This window comes from Maylandia zebra, linkage group LG17, assembly GCF_041146795.1.
Source record: "Maylandia zebra isolate NMK-2024a linkage group LG17, Mzebra_GT3a, whole genome shotgun sequence".
Lineage (NCBI taxonomy): Eukaryota > Metazoa > Chordata > Actinopteri > Cichliformes > Cichlidae > Maylandia > Maylandia zebra.
The window spans coordinates 6674293-6689523 of record NC_135183.1 but is presented as its reverse complement, the minus strand read 5'-3'; the positions used below and the strand labels follow the sequence as shown (position 1 = coordinate 6689523).

The 15231-nt window shown below is 42.6% G+C and overlaps 1 protein-coding gene across 1 annotated transcript in view; it reads right to left on the bottom strand.

The window, feature by feature from the left end:
* The window catches only part of LOC105940494 (inactive tyrosine-protein kinase transmembrane receptor ROR1), a 136379-nt gene that overhangs the window by 12026 nt on the left and 109122 nt on the right, over nt 1-15231 (bottom strand). Inside the window, exons 5-8 of the mRNA XM_024799294.2 lie at nt 3329-3456; nt 1812-2129; nt 1485-1730; nt 1178-1380 (exon numbers count right to left, since the gene is read on the bottom strand). Coding sequence (XP_024655062.2) covers nt 1178-1380; nt 1485-1730; nt 1812-2129; nt 3329-3456 — 895 coding nt within the window. The remainder of the gene's footprint in view (nt 1-1177; nt 1381-1484; nt 1731-1811; nt 2130-3328; nt 3457-15231) is intronic.

Sequence of the window (15231 nt, the reverse complement as noted above, 5' to 3'; positions counted from 1 at the left end):
GTTCACCTCACGCTCTGACCGACAGCCGCCTGCTTCTCCTGCCTTCGGTTTCCCTTATCCACGATTGAGCTCCGTTAGCCACCACTGGTCGATCGGCGGCCGCCTCGCCGCCTCATATGTCTCTTTCCCCACATATGAGGGGAAAGAGACATACACCGGTGGCTAGCTGCCCTCTGTTGTAGCTCCGCGTTAGCCACCACCCAACAACTCAGTTATTTTTCCCACATCGACCAGCATCATCGGCCCATATAAACGAAATATAAGTCCACTGAAACACAGACTGTTTGCGAGCGATCGGGGTGGGGGGGTGAAAGGAGTTAGTGCCGCCTCACTGTAAGCGAAGCCCGGGTGCTTTTTAGCTAAGGGTCGCTAGCCGCGCTAGCTAGCTAGCAGCAACACGTAAGAGAACTTGCTAATATGGGATGTCTTGATAAAACGAGCAGCTATTTGAAGTTTACACACCTACATTCTCACCTGAAAATATCTTTAAAGTTTATTTTGTGACCTAGAAACACTAATAAAAAACATATATAAAACGAAGAGGTAGCCGCCATTGTTTTACTCGGCAGAATTGTGGGATATGGAGTTTTCCACCAAGCGGAAAAATAATAATAAGAATAAGAATAATAAAGCCGACGAATAGTAATAAGTGTGCCTCTTGGCATAGGCACACTTAAAAAGATGAATTAAGTGAGAGGACCAAGGATAAGGAGAAGTGTAAGGGAAGGGTGTGGAAAAAGAGACAGTGAGAAATAAACAGGAGGGAGGTGGTGGGCTGCAGTTGAACATTCCTGAACCTGCTGAGCTCTGATGACGGATCTGATGCTTTGTCTGAGACAGGTCGTTTCCACACACACTCAAGCCAGTAACCCCGGCATGCCGTGACATATCCCTAATGACACACAGAGGGCTGTGCCAGTGTTTTGACTCCTTCTGCAGTCTGTTTGCATGCCAAACGACAGCCTCTTTACAGTCATTACACAACAGCGTGATGATGCACTTAGTGTCCACTTCAAAATCGTGAAGTTTACAGTGTTTAATTTTTGCGTTGATATTACATGTAAAAAGTGTTCTATATCTGCAGAAATAAACGGTAATCTGCAGGATTACCAGGAAGGCCCTCCGTCATTTATTCCCCACCCTGAGTGCCATCTGCTGTGACTGTAACGCTCCCTACCTTAGGCTTGTATGCAGTCGCGAGCATGGACATCTCAACGTTCTGGCCGCGGACGGGTTTGGGTTGGCGCGTCACGGGAGGCCTGGAGGACTTCTGGTTGTTGCGGCACACGCAGATGAAGAAGAAGAGCAACGCGATGGCTAAGGGGATTACCACGCTGGGAACCAGGATGTACAAGATCTCAATGCCAGACTCCTTATGGTCTAAACAGATGGGACATCGAGAGAGGGGAATCATGTCATTTCACATGTCACACATGTGTCACAAAGGCAACATCGCAAACTACGATTTAAAACTAGTGTCTCACCACAGAGGGGTATGTCGCAGAGCTCCATTCTGACCCCCTCATCTAGTGTGAAGCACCAGGGGGCCTCGTGTTTGTTCCCTGGGTTGCGGCAGTACGAGTGTCCTCCGTTAAGCTCCGGGTAGCGCACAGCCTGGTAGTTGTGGCTGTGAGGATACTGGGAGTTCCACGGCTGACACTGACGCCCTGACTTGGTTATGCTTACCGTCCCTCTGTAGTCTACCCCACTGTTGTTATAACATTTGTGATCTGGTGGAATATAACAGACAATGATGTTTTAGCAGCGTCAACACAGTAAATCATTACAATTGCCACATGAACATGTCTCACTCTTGTTAATAGGCTCTGTCATAGGGATCCCGATCCTCAGACAGTTGGCGGCCTCGGGGCTGTCGGAAGTAGCCAGGTCATCGCAGTTTGGCAGTTTCAGTCTCTTCAGTATTATCGGGTTGGAGCGGGCGATGATGTACTCGGTTTTACACAAGTCGTTCTCCAGGATCTCGCATTCGTCCTTACAGAGGTCACGGGGTTTGTCGGACCCCGAGCTGCGGTCGCACGTTGGGAAGGCAAAGTGGCAGAGGGAAGGGATGGCGAACTGCGAGCAGCGGTCAGACAAATGGTTGGACGTCCCGATCATGGTGAAGGCCGCTGGGAACGAGAGGATTCAATTTCAGCTGCTTGAAAGTTTCTAAATAACGAAGAATTAGGAGACTGAATAAAAACAGAGAATTTCATACTTTAAATGCACGACTCGCGCACAGCGATGCTGTTCACTTATTGCAAACATGTGCATTGCTGCGGCTGTCATTATCACTACGGCGACTACGATGAAGAGGAGACGCGAATAAAAAGCGGCCAAGTGAACCTGACAACCATCCAAATGTTTCTCCAGCACATGTTGCTTGAGTAAAAAGGAACATAAAGATCAGTAAGTGTGACATTAAATTCAAGATGCTGAATCTGGACTCTGATATGATTTACAGTCCTACTGTTGGCCTGTTACGACTCTGTGGCGCCATAAATCTCAATTATCACTCGTCCTTGATGTTTCAGATCAGGCTCTGGATTCATGGCCTGCGTCATTCCCTGAACTGTTGCACGGATATAATCAATAATGACCTCTGAGGACAAACGCATGCATACGCATAAAACAAAAAGCACACACGCTGAGACACAGACGTGTAACAACACTGGAAACAGTGTGTCGGCCACATGTGATTCATACTGAGTGGTGAACTCCCTTTGAACTCTCTAAGTGACGTTCTGCTTCCTTCCTGGAGCATATTAATTATGATTACCTTCTGAAAAATCTGAATTTACACAAAGTTTTTATTGAATTACTACATCTTTTTTATTTTTAGCAGCAAATTATGTCTCTAAAAGAGTTTGGCAGTTTCAGTCTCTTCAGTATTATCAGTATTATCAGTATTATTTGTCTTTTAGAGACAAATTATGTCTCTGAAAGACATAATTTTCTCCCATTTAATTGAATCTACCAAAAATGCAGGTGCCATCTGCCATCAAGAGCAAGGACAGAAGAAGCGGCACTTATTCCAATTTTTCAAACAAAGCATAAAGAAATGACTTTTGGCTCAAGACTTTTGCACAGTACTGTATGCCCTTTGGTCATTGATTGTGTTCAGTTGTCTTTCTTGAATCTGCAGGAACTAAATATTTAGTAACATGGAATCATCTTCATCAAGTTAAGCCTGTACACACAAACTAATCAAACGTTTCTTATGAATGAATATGTATTTATGATGGATGTAGAAGTAAATTTAATCTATTCTCAAAACATTAATTCGATTTGTGTTGGCTCGAAGGAGGTTTAGCCCGCTCAAACTCACCTGTGATCTGGGTCTCAATCTCCCCCTGCATCTGCAGCGAGTCGACAAAAATGCTGCGGTTGCCGATAAAGCGGGCGCAGGCTATGCCTCTGTACGGCTGGCAGAATCCATCTTCAGGAAACCCGTTGCTGAGAGGTCAGAGGGGCGAGAAAGAGAGGGTGCTTTTAAAGTTCGTCTGAACAACATGAATCAATTTCATCGACTCTTTCACAGGAAAACCACTAGAGGTCAGTCTACATTAGCATATCCCACAAGACCAACTAGTTCCACTTCTGTGGAGGGAAAGGCTGCTCCTTGCTGCCTTTGCTTGGCTACAGATCAGGCAAACTCAAAGGCAGATATCTAATACACATAAATGTCCTTATTCACAGTAAACTGCTTTAAGAATTAATATCTCACGTCGGACTTTATTCGTGTTGCGTCAGAGAGTCGTCACTCTGAGCCACAATTTAAAACATATGAAAGGAGAAAGAGAGCAACCTTGTTTCTACAGCTATGCAACTCCACTCAGTGAGCTTCTTTTGGGGCATTTCTTTTAATTTCCTCGTTAATGTAACGATTCTTATCCCGCTTAACACAGTCATCATCATCCTCTCCCCTTCCTGTCTCACTCTCTGTGCTTTTTTATTCTTTCTCCATACACACACACACACACACACACACACACACACACACACACACACACACACACACACACACAAAGCCCACGCTCACCGGCAGACCACTCGCTCAGTGTGAGATCACTTTGTCATGCGCTTTAAGTCATACCATATGGGACGTTAAGACCAGGCACAACTGCAATATGTGGTATAGGCGAGTCCACGATGCCACTGCATATATGAAGTATATCCTCATGGTGCAGACCTGCTGCCTGAGTAATGGCGAACAGAAGCAGCTAGACTATGACATTTTTAATATATTTAACTTAAAGTGCAGCCAATCACAGCTAAGACACAGGCCTCAGCTGTGATTGGCTGAACAATAACACCAATAGTCAAACATTTCGACTCTGATAGGTAAGGTGGCCCCGAGAGGTCGATCGGACCGCAGCTTATGAAAACACCAGCAAATAGAAAAATGCTGAAAAAGCACACAAAATAAAACTGAATAAAAACCCCAATAGAAATAGAAAAAAAGTTGCTAATAATCACAAAACAACACACAAATGTTTTTGGGGAGACAATAATGTGACGGAAGAGTTGCACAAATGACAAGCCAACAGTAGATGGCCAATAGCAAACTACCTACAGTATTATACGAAGTGTGCAATTAAAACAACAATATAACACATAACATTGATGAATCCTCAAATGCTTTTAATGACGCCTCCGTATTTTTTGATTTCTGTCCGTTCTGTGGCTGGTCCATCACATTATTGTGTCCCCAGAAACATTTCTGGATTTTGTTTTTTCTACTTCTGTTTTATTCAACTTCTGTTGTGTTTTCTACGCTTTTGCTGCATTTTTCTATTTACTTAGTGTTTCCTTAACTTGCAGTCTGTTTGACCTTTCAGGGCCACCATATATGGGGGTTTAAAAAACACTATTGTGTAGCAGCCTAGTGAGAATTTAACTGCTTCTCTACTTCTTTTGCACATCATTCTTTTATTACAGCTTTACAGAAACGTCACTTTTGCTAATGAGAGTTGGATGGTTTACAAGAGATGGTACAAAGTGCGAAAAGCACAAATTTTACTCCACAAGCTGTAAAAATTGCACACACATTCCCCCATCCTGGTTTGGTGTGAGTGTGAGGTCAGTAGGTTACCTCTCTCTGTGGAGTGTTAAGTGACTGAAGGGCCAAGGTCAGTTAACCCCCTTTCCCTGTCTGTGCAGATCTTAAATGGGCTTTCCAGACATGGACACACACTCACACACACACTCATGCACACACACACCCACACTCACACACATGACTACCAGGGCAGCGGTCTGCATACTGCCGATTCCTCAGAGATAGGGTAACTTTACAACTTAATGCAGGTTTAAACAGATTTTATCCCCGGAATATGTAATTTCCTACTAAAATATGCAGTAATAATGACTTCATGTTGCGGTGGGCCTGCAGAGGGCTTAGCACCCCTTCAACAAGCCGCAAATGCATAAACTGATACTCCTTTGGATGTTTTTCACCCTTTTGGGGAAGAGCCGCCTGTGTTTAGGTGAAAGCAATAAAGGGAGTGTCTGGTAATTGTAAGCAGTAATAATTGAATAATTTGAGAGACTTACAATTGGTTAGGTTCCTGCCATTTTTGAACGTAATGAAGCGGAACATAAAAAAAGGTAGCTCTGGCATGAGAAAACATACACAAACGGGATAAAGAGCGAGGGCTGGAGTGTGTCCAGGCAACCCAGAGGTTAGTTTGGTTGTGCGTCACAGAGAACGGTGGACACAAACATCCACACTAGCATGAAGCCACACACAGACAAGCAAATGACAAGGGAGAGAAGACGATCCACCGCAGTGCAGCCAGATCCCCGCGGGCAAATTATAACTACTGCAAGTCAGAACGCCCTAAACCAAAGCGGCTCCGCTTGAATCCCAAGTCGCCCTCACTGGGCTTCCTGTATTTTAGCTTCTTTCACTGGTTTCCAAATCAACGGAGCTTCCAAGACCATGTCTAAGAAGATGATTAAAGCATCTCGTCTGGTAGGGAAGGAATGGATAACAGCATGTTCGAAGAGCGATAGACACATCTACGAAAACCTAATCACTGTGAGACATCTGAGGTTTTCCGAAAACCTCTCTCGGTGTTTTCTTGTCCATTTATTTTCTCATGTGTTTGTGTGTGTCAGTGTAAGCTATCCCGAGCAGGGGAAAGCTAAGCGCGGTTGCTATTTGTGTAAACAGTGAATAACTGTTCAGGCCTTTGATTTTACACACTAACGCCACGGGCCCTCTGTATAATGTTTTATAACAGTTAATTACAAAGGGAGCCTTCTCCGTTCCAGACTCGATCTATAATCCAGATATAAACAGAAAGACGAGCCTCACCACAGAGCCTAAACAAGGTGCTGAAGACACTGATGCATTGTCCAATTACATTTTTTCCGACCTCATTATTTATTCAGGGAAGTGCTTGCTGAGCAGCCATGGTCTTTTTCCACCCAACACCCAGGTTAACATCCACAGTATTAAATAGAGACTAGTATTTACCAGACCTGTGTGGTAAATACATTTGCACAATAGGTGTGTAGAAAAGATATAGAGTTCAACTCATTCGATTCATATGTAATTCAAGTATTTATTTACTTTTTTCACGCTCGAAATAAATAAATAGGGAGATGGATATAAATGGAACATCTAGCTCATGTGAGCCACATGAAGCAACCCTGAATTGGACAAATGGAAGACGTTGGATGGGTGGATGGTTGTTGAAGAATGGAAGTACAAAAACACCTACGTACATGTTGTTATTACCTGGTTGGACCCCATTATAACCGTCCTTTCAAAACAGCTTTAATTCTTGGTGGCACAAGATTTTATCCATACTAGCGTGAGAGCATGAAGCAGTTGGTGCACATTTTTCTCCCCTTCCACCGCATGCCAAATTGGACTGAGATCTGACAGTGTTGTGTCAAAATCCCAGTATATCAGCAGTTTCAGCACATCTAGCACCAACAACCATGCCACAGTCTTTGTTCAGCTTTCGTTTCCATTCCAATGCTTGGTTTGAATTTCTGCAGCTCATCTTGACCATGTCTGCATGGCTAAAGGGTTACTGTCATGTCATTAGCTGATTAGTTATTTGTTAATGACCGGTTGAGCAAGTGTACCTAATAAAGTGGGAGGTGAGTTTTATATAAATTTGAAAGCATCCAATAAGAGAACAAGACTGATCCTATCCATACTAACTATTTTGGCACTGTTATAAAAACCAAGCTAACACTGCTTTATGTTTTCAGGACGTCTCACTCGAAATCCCAAATGTAAATCCACACGGTGGTGCTAGGAGATTGTCAAATACATAAGGTAACATAATCCAACATCTGCATATTATTGCATGGTAATCCATCTAATAGGTGTTGAGATGTTTTAATTTGAACCAATGTGGTAAACCATCAGACTCAAACAGCAGCTCTGGAGTCATTCTGTAAACTAAAATTAGGATTACAAGGAAAAGAACATGGACATATTTACAATATTGTGTCTTGAGCCACTTCAAATTTCTTTATGTTTTGCTAGCAAAATTGGAAATAGGTGCAGGGATATATTAAAACATGTGCAAGCCTACATGGAAATAAAGTATAGAAAGCAAAAACAGAGTTTGTACAATTGTAGTGTGAGAGTCAGTATTTGGTATTTGGCCACCTTTATTTTTCATCACTGCCTGAATTCCCTTTGGCATCTTTCTTATAATTTCTTTAAGTAGTCTTCAGGAATAGTTTTCCTTGAAGGCCATTTAAGTTTTTTGTTTGATGTTGCTTCAGCTAGATAAATGGGAACAATTGCTACAGGCTGCTAGCCCAAAGTTGCAATTTCAAATTGGTACCTTGCGAAGTTTTCGATTATGTTTTGACACAACACTGATTCATCATTTGAGTAAGGTGCCTTTTTATGCTTGAACAAGCCATAGGTCAGCAGTCAGTTGCTTGAACTGGTCAGGTGCACGGACTACACTGTGAAAAAGCAGCCAATGTCCAAACAACTGTGAAAAAGCACCGAGAATCGTTGCTCAAGACCATTTTAATAAACATCACAAGAAAGTCTGGCTCCTAGAAGCAAATTCTAAAGAAATTAGGAGTGGCTCAAAACCTTTGCACTGTACATTTTCAGTTTTTCATAGGCAGAAACACACGTGCTTGGACAATGAAACATATAAACCACAAACTGATGATAGGATGGAGTGGGCTCGTTTTGATGTCTTCTCTCTGATCTCTTGACTAATACTGTGTCAGAACATCAGTACAATGACACAGACACGTTCCGGGATTTAAGGGCTGTGGTTTAACACAAACATAGAATTATCAGGAAAGGGAGAGTTTTCAGTTAAGGAAGAATGTTAAAAAATGTTGAGTCAACTCTGAATATCTCTAATAAGTTGTTCAATCTGGATTTTTTAAACCATATTCATCAAAACGTCCAAAGTTCTCAGGATTTCCACAGATTCCGCAAACTCTCCCAGTTCCACTTTCCAATGTGATGACTCGTCTTCACTCTTATCTGCTTTAACTTTTCCGTGACGATTTTTATTCATTAGTGGGACACATGGCAGTGAAGATAACTGTCCGACCAATGAACACAGAACATGAACACAGCTCAAAAAGGCTGTGACACGAATGAGCACACACTTTCTTTACTCCAGAATCAGAATCAGAATCAGAATCAGAAAGGGGTTTATTGCCAAATGTTGAGCAGGTTTACAACATTAGGAAATTGCTGCGGTGCTTCAGTGCAAACATGCTGTCATAAATAGCACTTAAATAGACATGGAAAAAAATAAAAGTAGGGATAAGAATTAAAAGTGCTACGTGGAAAGATATGTGCATGAGATATACATGAGATATATACATGAGAATAAGAATTAAGAGTGCTACGTTGAAAGATATATACATGAGTGCAGGTGGTGATCAGTGCCAAACATAGAATGATGCAGTGAACACAGCGTAGGGTCATGTGTTAGTGGCGGGTACAGTCATATGGTTATTGTTCATGTGTCCAACAGCAGAGGGGAAGAAACTGTTCTTATGGCGAGAGGTTCTGGTGTGAATGGACCGGAGCCTTCTGCCTGAGGGGAGCAGGTCAAACAGACTGTGTCCAGGGTGAGAAGGGTCAGCTGAGATCCGAGCTGCACGCCGCAATGTCCTGGAGGTGTACAGGTCCTGCAAAGATGGGAGTCTGCAGCCAATCACCTTCTCAGCAGAGCGCACAACACGCTGCAGTCTCTGTTTGTCCCTGATAGTGGCTCCAGCGTACCACACGGTGATGGAGGAGGTGAGGATGGACTCGATGATTGCAGTGTAGAACTGCATCATCGTCCGTGTTGGCAGGTTGAATTTCTTCAGCTGCCTCAGGAAGTACATCCTCTGCTGGGCTTTCTTGATGACGGAGGTGATGGTGGGCTCCCACTTCAGGTCCTGGGTGATGGTGGTACCCAGGAAGCGGAATGAGTCCACAGAGGTGATGGGGGTGTCAGACAGGATGATGGGGGGGAATGGGGCTGTGTGCTTCCTGAAGTCCACAATAATCTCCACTGTCTTCTGGGCATTCAGCACCAGGTTGTTGTGGCTGCACCAGGACACCAGACGTTCAACCTCCCTCCTGTAGGCAGACTCGTCCCCGTCCGAGATGAGTCCAATAACGGTGGTGTCATCTGCAAACTTGATTAGCTTGACAGACTGGTGGGTGGAGGTGCAGCAGTTGGTGTACAGGGAGAAGAGCAGAGGAGAAAGAACACAGCCCTGAGGGGAGCCGGTGCTGATGGTCCGGGAGTCCGAGACATTCTTTCCCAGCCTCACATGCTGCTTCCTGTCCGTCAGGAAGTCAGTGATCCACCGGCAGATGGGATCAGGCACATTCATCTGGGAAAGCTTGCCTCGGAGATGGTCTGGAAGGATGGTGTTGAAGGCAGAGCTGAAGTCCACAAACAGGATCCTGGCGTAGGTTCCTGGGGAGTCCAGATGCTGCAGGATGAAGTGTAGGGCCATGTTGATGGCGTCGTCTACAGACCTGTTGGCTCTATATGCAAACTGCAGGGGGTCCAGGAGGGGGGCCGTGAGGGTCCTGAGATGGGAGAGAACTAGGCGCTCAAAAGACTTCATGACCACAGATGTCAGAGCCACGGGTCTGTAGTCATTTAGTCCAGTGATCCTAGATTTCTTGGGGACAGGGATTATGGTGGAGGACTTGAAGCAGGCAGGCACATGACATGCCTGCAGTGAGGAGTTGAAAATGCCAGAAAACACTGGGGCCAGCTCGTTTGCACAGTGTCTGAGGGTGGCAGGAGACACACCGTCTGGGCCGGGAGCTTTCCGAGCATTCAGGTTCTTAAACTGCTTCCTCACATCTGCTTCATGAATATGAAGAGTTGTGGTGGGAGGAGGTGGTGTGACAGAATATGACAAGCGGCCTCGTCCTGGTCTCATTTGAGGATTAAACTTTGGTGTAGGGTTCTGATAATGAAAGAAACCTTTAAGCCTTGAGGATATAAGCTCGAGTGTTTCCCCATAAGAAGTCTGTGATGATGGGTTTGTGCTGAGTTGTGGGGTAAAGGGATGTGAATCTCAATGCTCTTTGTTGGAGCATGCTATGGAAAGGAAAGGATTTGAGGATAATGAGAAGGGGGAGGGAAATCGTGATGACACTTTAGATTTTAGGGTTTTGTTTCCATTAGCTGCTCTGGGTGCTGAGTGAAGAGGAGATGAGCTGCTAGCAACATGAGGTCACAGCTGTTGTATCCTGATTAGGGATGCCCCTAAACTAGTTTTTATTTAATCACTCTCATCCTGGTTTGACAGGAATAATAAATGCTTTGACAGAATCAGGAGGTCTAACATGACCAATAACTTTTTGCTGCTCTAAACCTGCAAATTTAGTTGATAATGTACCTTTTTGTTACCAACCCATTATACATATTACGTTGTATAAATTCATAATTGTCATGTAAAAGAAGCCAAAGTGCAATGATGTGCAAATCATCTAAAGAGAGTCAGAAAAGAAGGTGACTGGTTGGATATGCCCAGTAAAGCTCATGAGTTGTATTGTATCACTTGAATACAACTGTTTGCAAATTTATGTGTTAGACGCTATGTATGTTTGCAACAGATTAAAGATGCCCAACAACAAATCAGACGGCACTTGTGCATCTGGAGATGCACAAGTGCATCTAAGTCTCCGTTTTTCAATTTGTCTGTGCAGCAGGTGAAATCTACACGCATTCGTCAGCATGTTGGGCTCTCTCCATTGGTGTGCACTCGTGATTTCATTATCACAGTAGGGCTGTGTAATGATCTCTTACTGACAGGGAGCCAAAATGGCCACCAGAGGCTGAGGCTGACTGGGATCTGTGGCTGCCAGTGGCCCGTGACCACACTGGGAATGAACAGCAAGTGAGGGCAAACTGAGGCACTGCATCAGGATACAATGGAGAGAGAAGGCCCTCTTGGTCATCATGTTACTGCTGCTCGCTGACTGCAACAATAGAGGCTTCTGTCAGAGAGAAGGAAACTAACAGAGCGCTAAGAGAAGAAGGATGTAAGAACAAACATGAGGGATTAATTTGAGCTGGTGTGCATTTTTTTTAAAAGGGAAAAAAATAAGGAGGCTTCTCTGAAAACAAAATCAAAATCACAGTTTTTTTCCATCCAGCATAGCAAAACTTTGGTAGTATGGTCGAAACTGCCTGAATGCTAAGCTTGATTAATATAGCCATCAGTATGAGGGTTTATTGGGTGCCAAAACCATGAATGAAGCTTTATAATACTAGGAGGAAGAAGGTTTCTTCTTCTGTGGTTTTGTATCACAGTATTAATATAAACAGTAACGGGGTAAACAGTACAAATGGGGAATTCAGTGTCTGCCGTTTACAGATGATCCAGCTGTTATTTTACTGCCTGCCTGGCTACCCACTCAGTCTGGTATCATTTAAATAAATGGGGAGGCTGCACTTTTAAGCACACAGACAGTGGGTCTAAGGCAAAGTGTATAAAACATGGATGTGTCACTGGTTTGGTTTGTGGACTACTGTTTTGGAGCCTCTATGGCCTTTTAAGAGACAAGTAACCAAACACTGGAGTGACCATATAAGCTGTGAGCTAATGCTAGCTAGGTTAAAAAGGATGATGCAGTGGAAACCAGCTAATTATGTGCTAATATAAAAAAAAATCTCTCTCTCTAGATATTTATCTCACTGCGACTGTAACCGGGGTTTAGACATTAGAATTCTCTCCTAATGAGTCATATTTAAGGTGTAGCATCTGTGCTCCACTGACCAGCAGAAAGGGTACACTTCTGAAGAGACCAGGTGCCAAAGAATCAAAACCAGACATTTTGGAAAACTGTGAACAACTTCACTTTAAAAAAATTTCCTCTTTTACAAGAGCAACTTTGTATCAATAAATATGGAAGAAGAGTGTTGTTTACATAAAACAATGAAATAAGACAACAAAATAGAGAATTATTCCGAAACAAAGTTAGTTACTCAGTGGCTTTGACCCTTTGAATATTTTTACTCTGGCTTCATTTTTCAGTCTCATTGCTTATCACTTGGTCTGAACATAGTCTACAGTCGCAGTCTTTGTTTCTCTGCTAATGCCAAATATAGAATTCTTGCACATACTTCAACTGATTTTTACTGAAAAGCCAGTGCAGTGATTAGTGACTTTGAAAAATAAAAGCTAAAGCTTTCATTAAGCTGTCTGTTTGAATAACTCTTGAATTGAGATAAAACCTAGAAAATTAGTTTTGTAAAACACTTCACTGAATGCAACTTAGATACTTATCTTATCTATAATAACGCAAAAATGACTCCCAGATATAGATGCTGGTGTTGCACTGCGCTCTGCTATAAGACCCAGAAAAGTTTAATACAAGAGTTCAACATGCAGGAAAGGAACCGACATCAATCCCATCACTCCTCACAAAACTCCTGACCTGGTGACATCACTTTCCCAGAGGGCAGAAGGGACTCAGAGGTCCTGGAGGGTGGAGGGTTTGGGCAGTGAAGGTGTCAATCTGTCTGTCAATTAGGAGTATAGGAGGCAATATGTCTGCTTAAGCCTGACATAAACCCAGTGGTTTTTCGGCAGACGCATACATACAAACAAACAGAGCTCAGGGGTCACAGAGTCGAATTTGCTGCCTGAGGAGGAGAGGGCTGGAGGGTTTTCGCTTGAATAGCCACATGAATGCCTTAGCAAAAACTATAACCCAAAGCAAAGGAAAGTAAAGGAAAAAGTGTGATGAAGAACATTAAAAGGAGGGTCAAAGATTAATAAAATACAAAATACAAAGAACCTGGCAGCTCTGATATCTGAAAAATAGAAATGTTGATAATTTTCAGAACATCTAAAGTTGTTTAAGCAGGAAGGACCAGCAAAATGGGAAAACAGCCTTATAATGTTTGACTTCCATGTAACAAAAAATTAGGGCTCTGAATTCCAAACTGTCAGTCGAGTATAACAAATACATCAGTTCGTAATTTATTTTCGTAAGAGGTCTTCTCCCCCCGGAGAGCTATTACAAATTTTATTCTTGTTTTCCATATCTCTGTTGCAAATAGATTCCTGACTTTATCTTTTTTCTTAATAGCATTCCTTGAATTGACTCCAGGCTGCCAGCAAACATCCGTGTGGAAACAATAATGACGATTGAAGAAAGGAAAGCAGAAAATAAAGAAGAGTGAAACAAGACTGCCAGGAGCAAACCTGCTTCTACCCCCCGACACACAGATATACACACACACACACACACACACAGATATATACACACACACTTTTGTGCATGATTTACGACAGCTTATAGCCTAGATCACAGATCCCAATCTGAACACACAGAGACAGACACTTAAAAAAGACAGGAGGACACATGTTTTGGCTAACTGGCTACTGACGGTGCTTAAGGAACAAGAATGTGCATGTTTGAACACAAGCACGGCTTCCTGAGGAAACTGAAATAATCCTTGATGAGAGCGAGTAAGAATCACAAAAGACACGGAGAAAGGTAACACTGTTGTGAAGCTCATAAATAATCCGTCTTTAAACACACTGGGGACTGTATGACAGAGAAAACACACAAAAAGACTTATGTTCAGTTTAAGGACATCCACCTTAAACGACATTCCTGTAACTAAACAAAGCTTCTAATGAACTGCTGACAGTATCTTCTGTATGCCTTTGTCCACTGGATACATTTTCTGCAATTCCCACGGAAAAAAAAGCATTACAAATGATAACACACTTTATTTATATAGCACCTTTAAAAGCAGTTTACAAAGTGATTTGCCAAAAGTGCAAAGCACTTTAGAAAGGTAGAAAGGTTTCAGGTGAAAAGGAAGGTGAAACTTAAAATTATATCTACTGCAATGTAAAAAAACCCAAACAAACCCTAACATCATTAACCCTTTCAAAATTCGCACTAGCGAAATGAAAATGTCAGGGAGCTATACCTGAGCCTGTGACTTTAAACACTGTTCTGGGGGTTAGAAAGATAGTCTAAGAAATACATTTGAGAAAAGGGATACTCTTCAACTGCATGTTGATAACAGATGTCATAAAATACATGTAGATTTTTTCTTTCTTTTCTTTTACAGCCTCTTTTTAATTTACTGCTGGATATATTCAGTCCGGGTGCGGTGTTGAATTTGGCTCTTTGTCCTTGTAGGAGGTGATAGAGTGAACAAAGGTGCAGCATGTTTGATTAACAATGAAGACCAGATCCTCTGTGCTAAAGTTTGCAGTAAGAGCAGTTAAAAGGAAACAACAGTAAAAAGTGTCAGAAATCAATATGCAAAATACTGGATTTTGATCCCAGTCACTGAAAATATATCTTTGGTTCACTTTATAAATTTCTTTTTAGGATGAATGAACAATTATTACCCAATGTGATCAGGTGGAACCCCCTTTCCTTTGCTATACACATCAGTCGTGTTGCTGTTTCTCAACACATTTTACATTCAGAGTATCCAGGCATTTTGTCTGGAGTTCCTGGGAACTACAGGCAAGTAGTAATATGTTGATGAAACTGAAGCACACAACCAAGCTTAAGGAATGTGAGTACAACAGAAAATATTTATTGGAATGCTCCAGCCATAATAGTACAATATTCACCTGCTGTGTGACAACCGGTGTAAAGCACAAATCTTGACACGGACATAAGAACTTACAGGCATACTTAAAAATGGTTTTGCTGAAGGTATTTTAAGGGATATGACTTGTCTTCAAGGTCCAACCTTCCAATAATAAGAT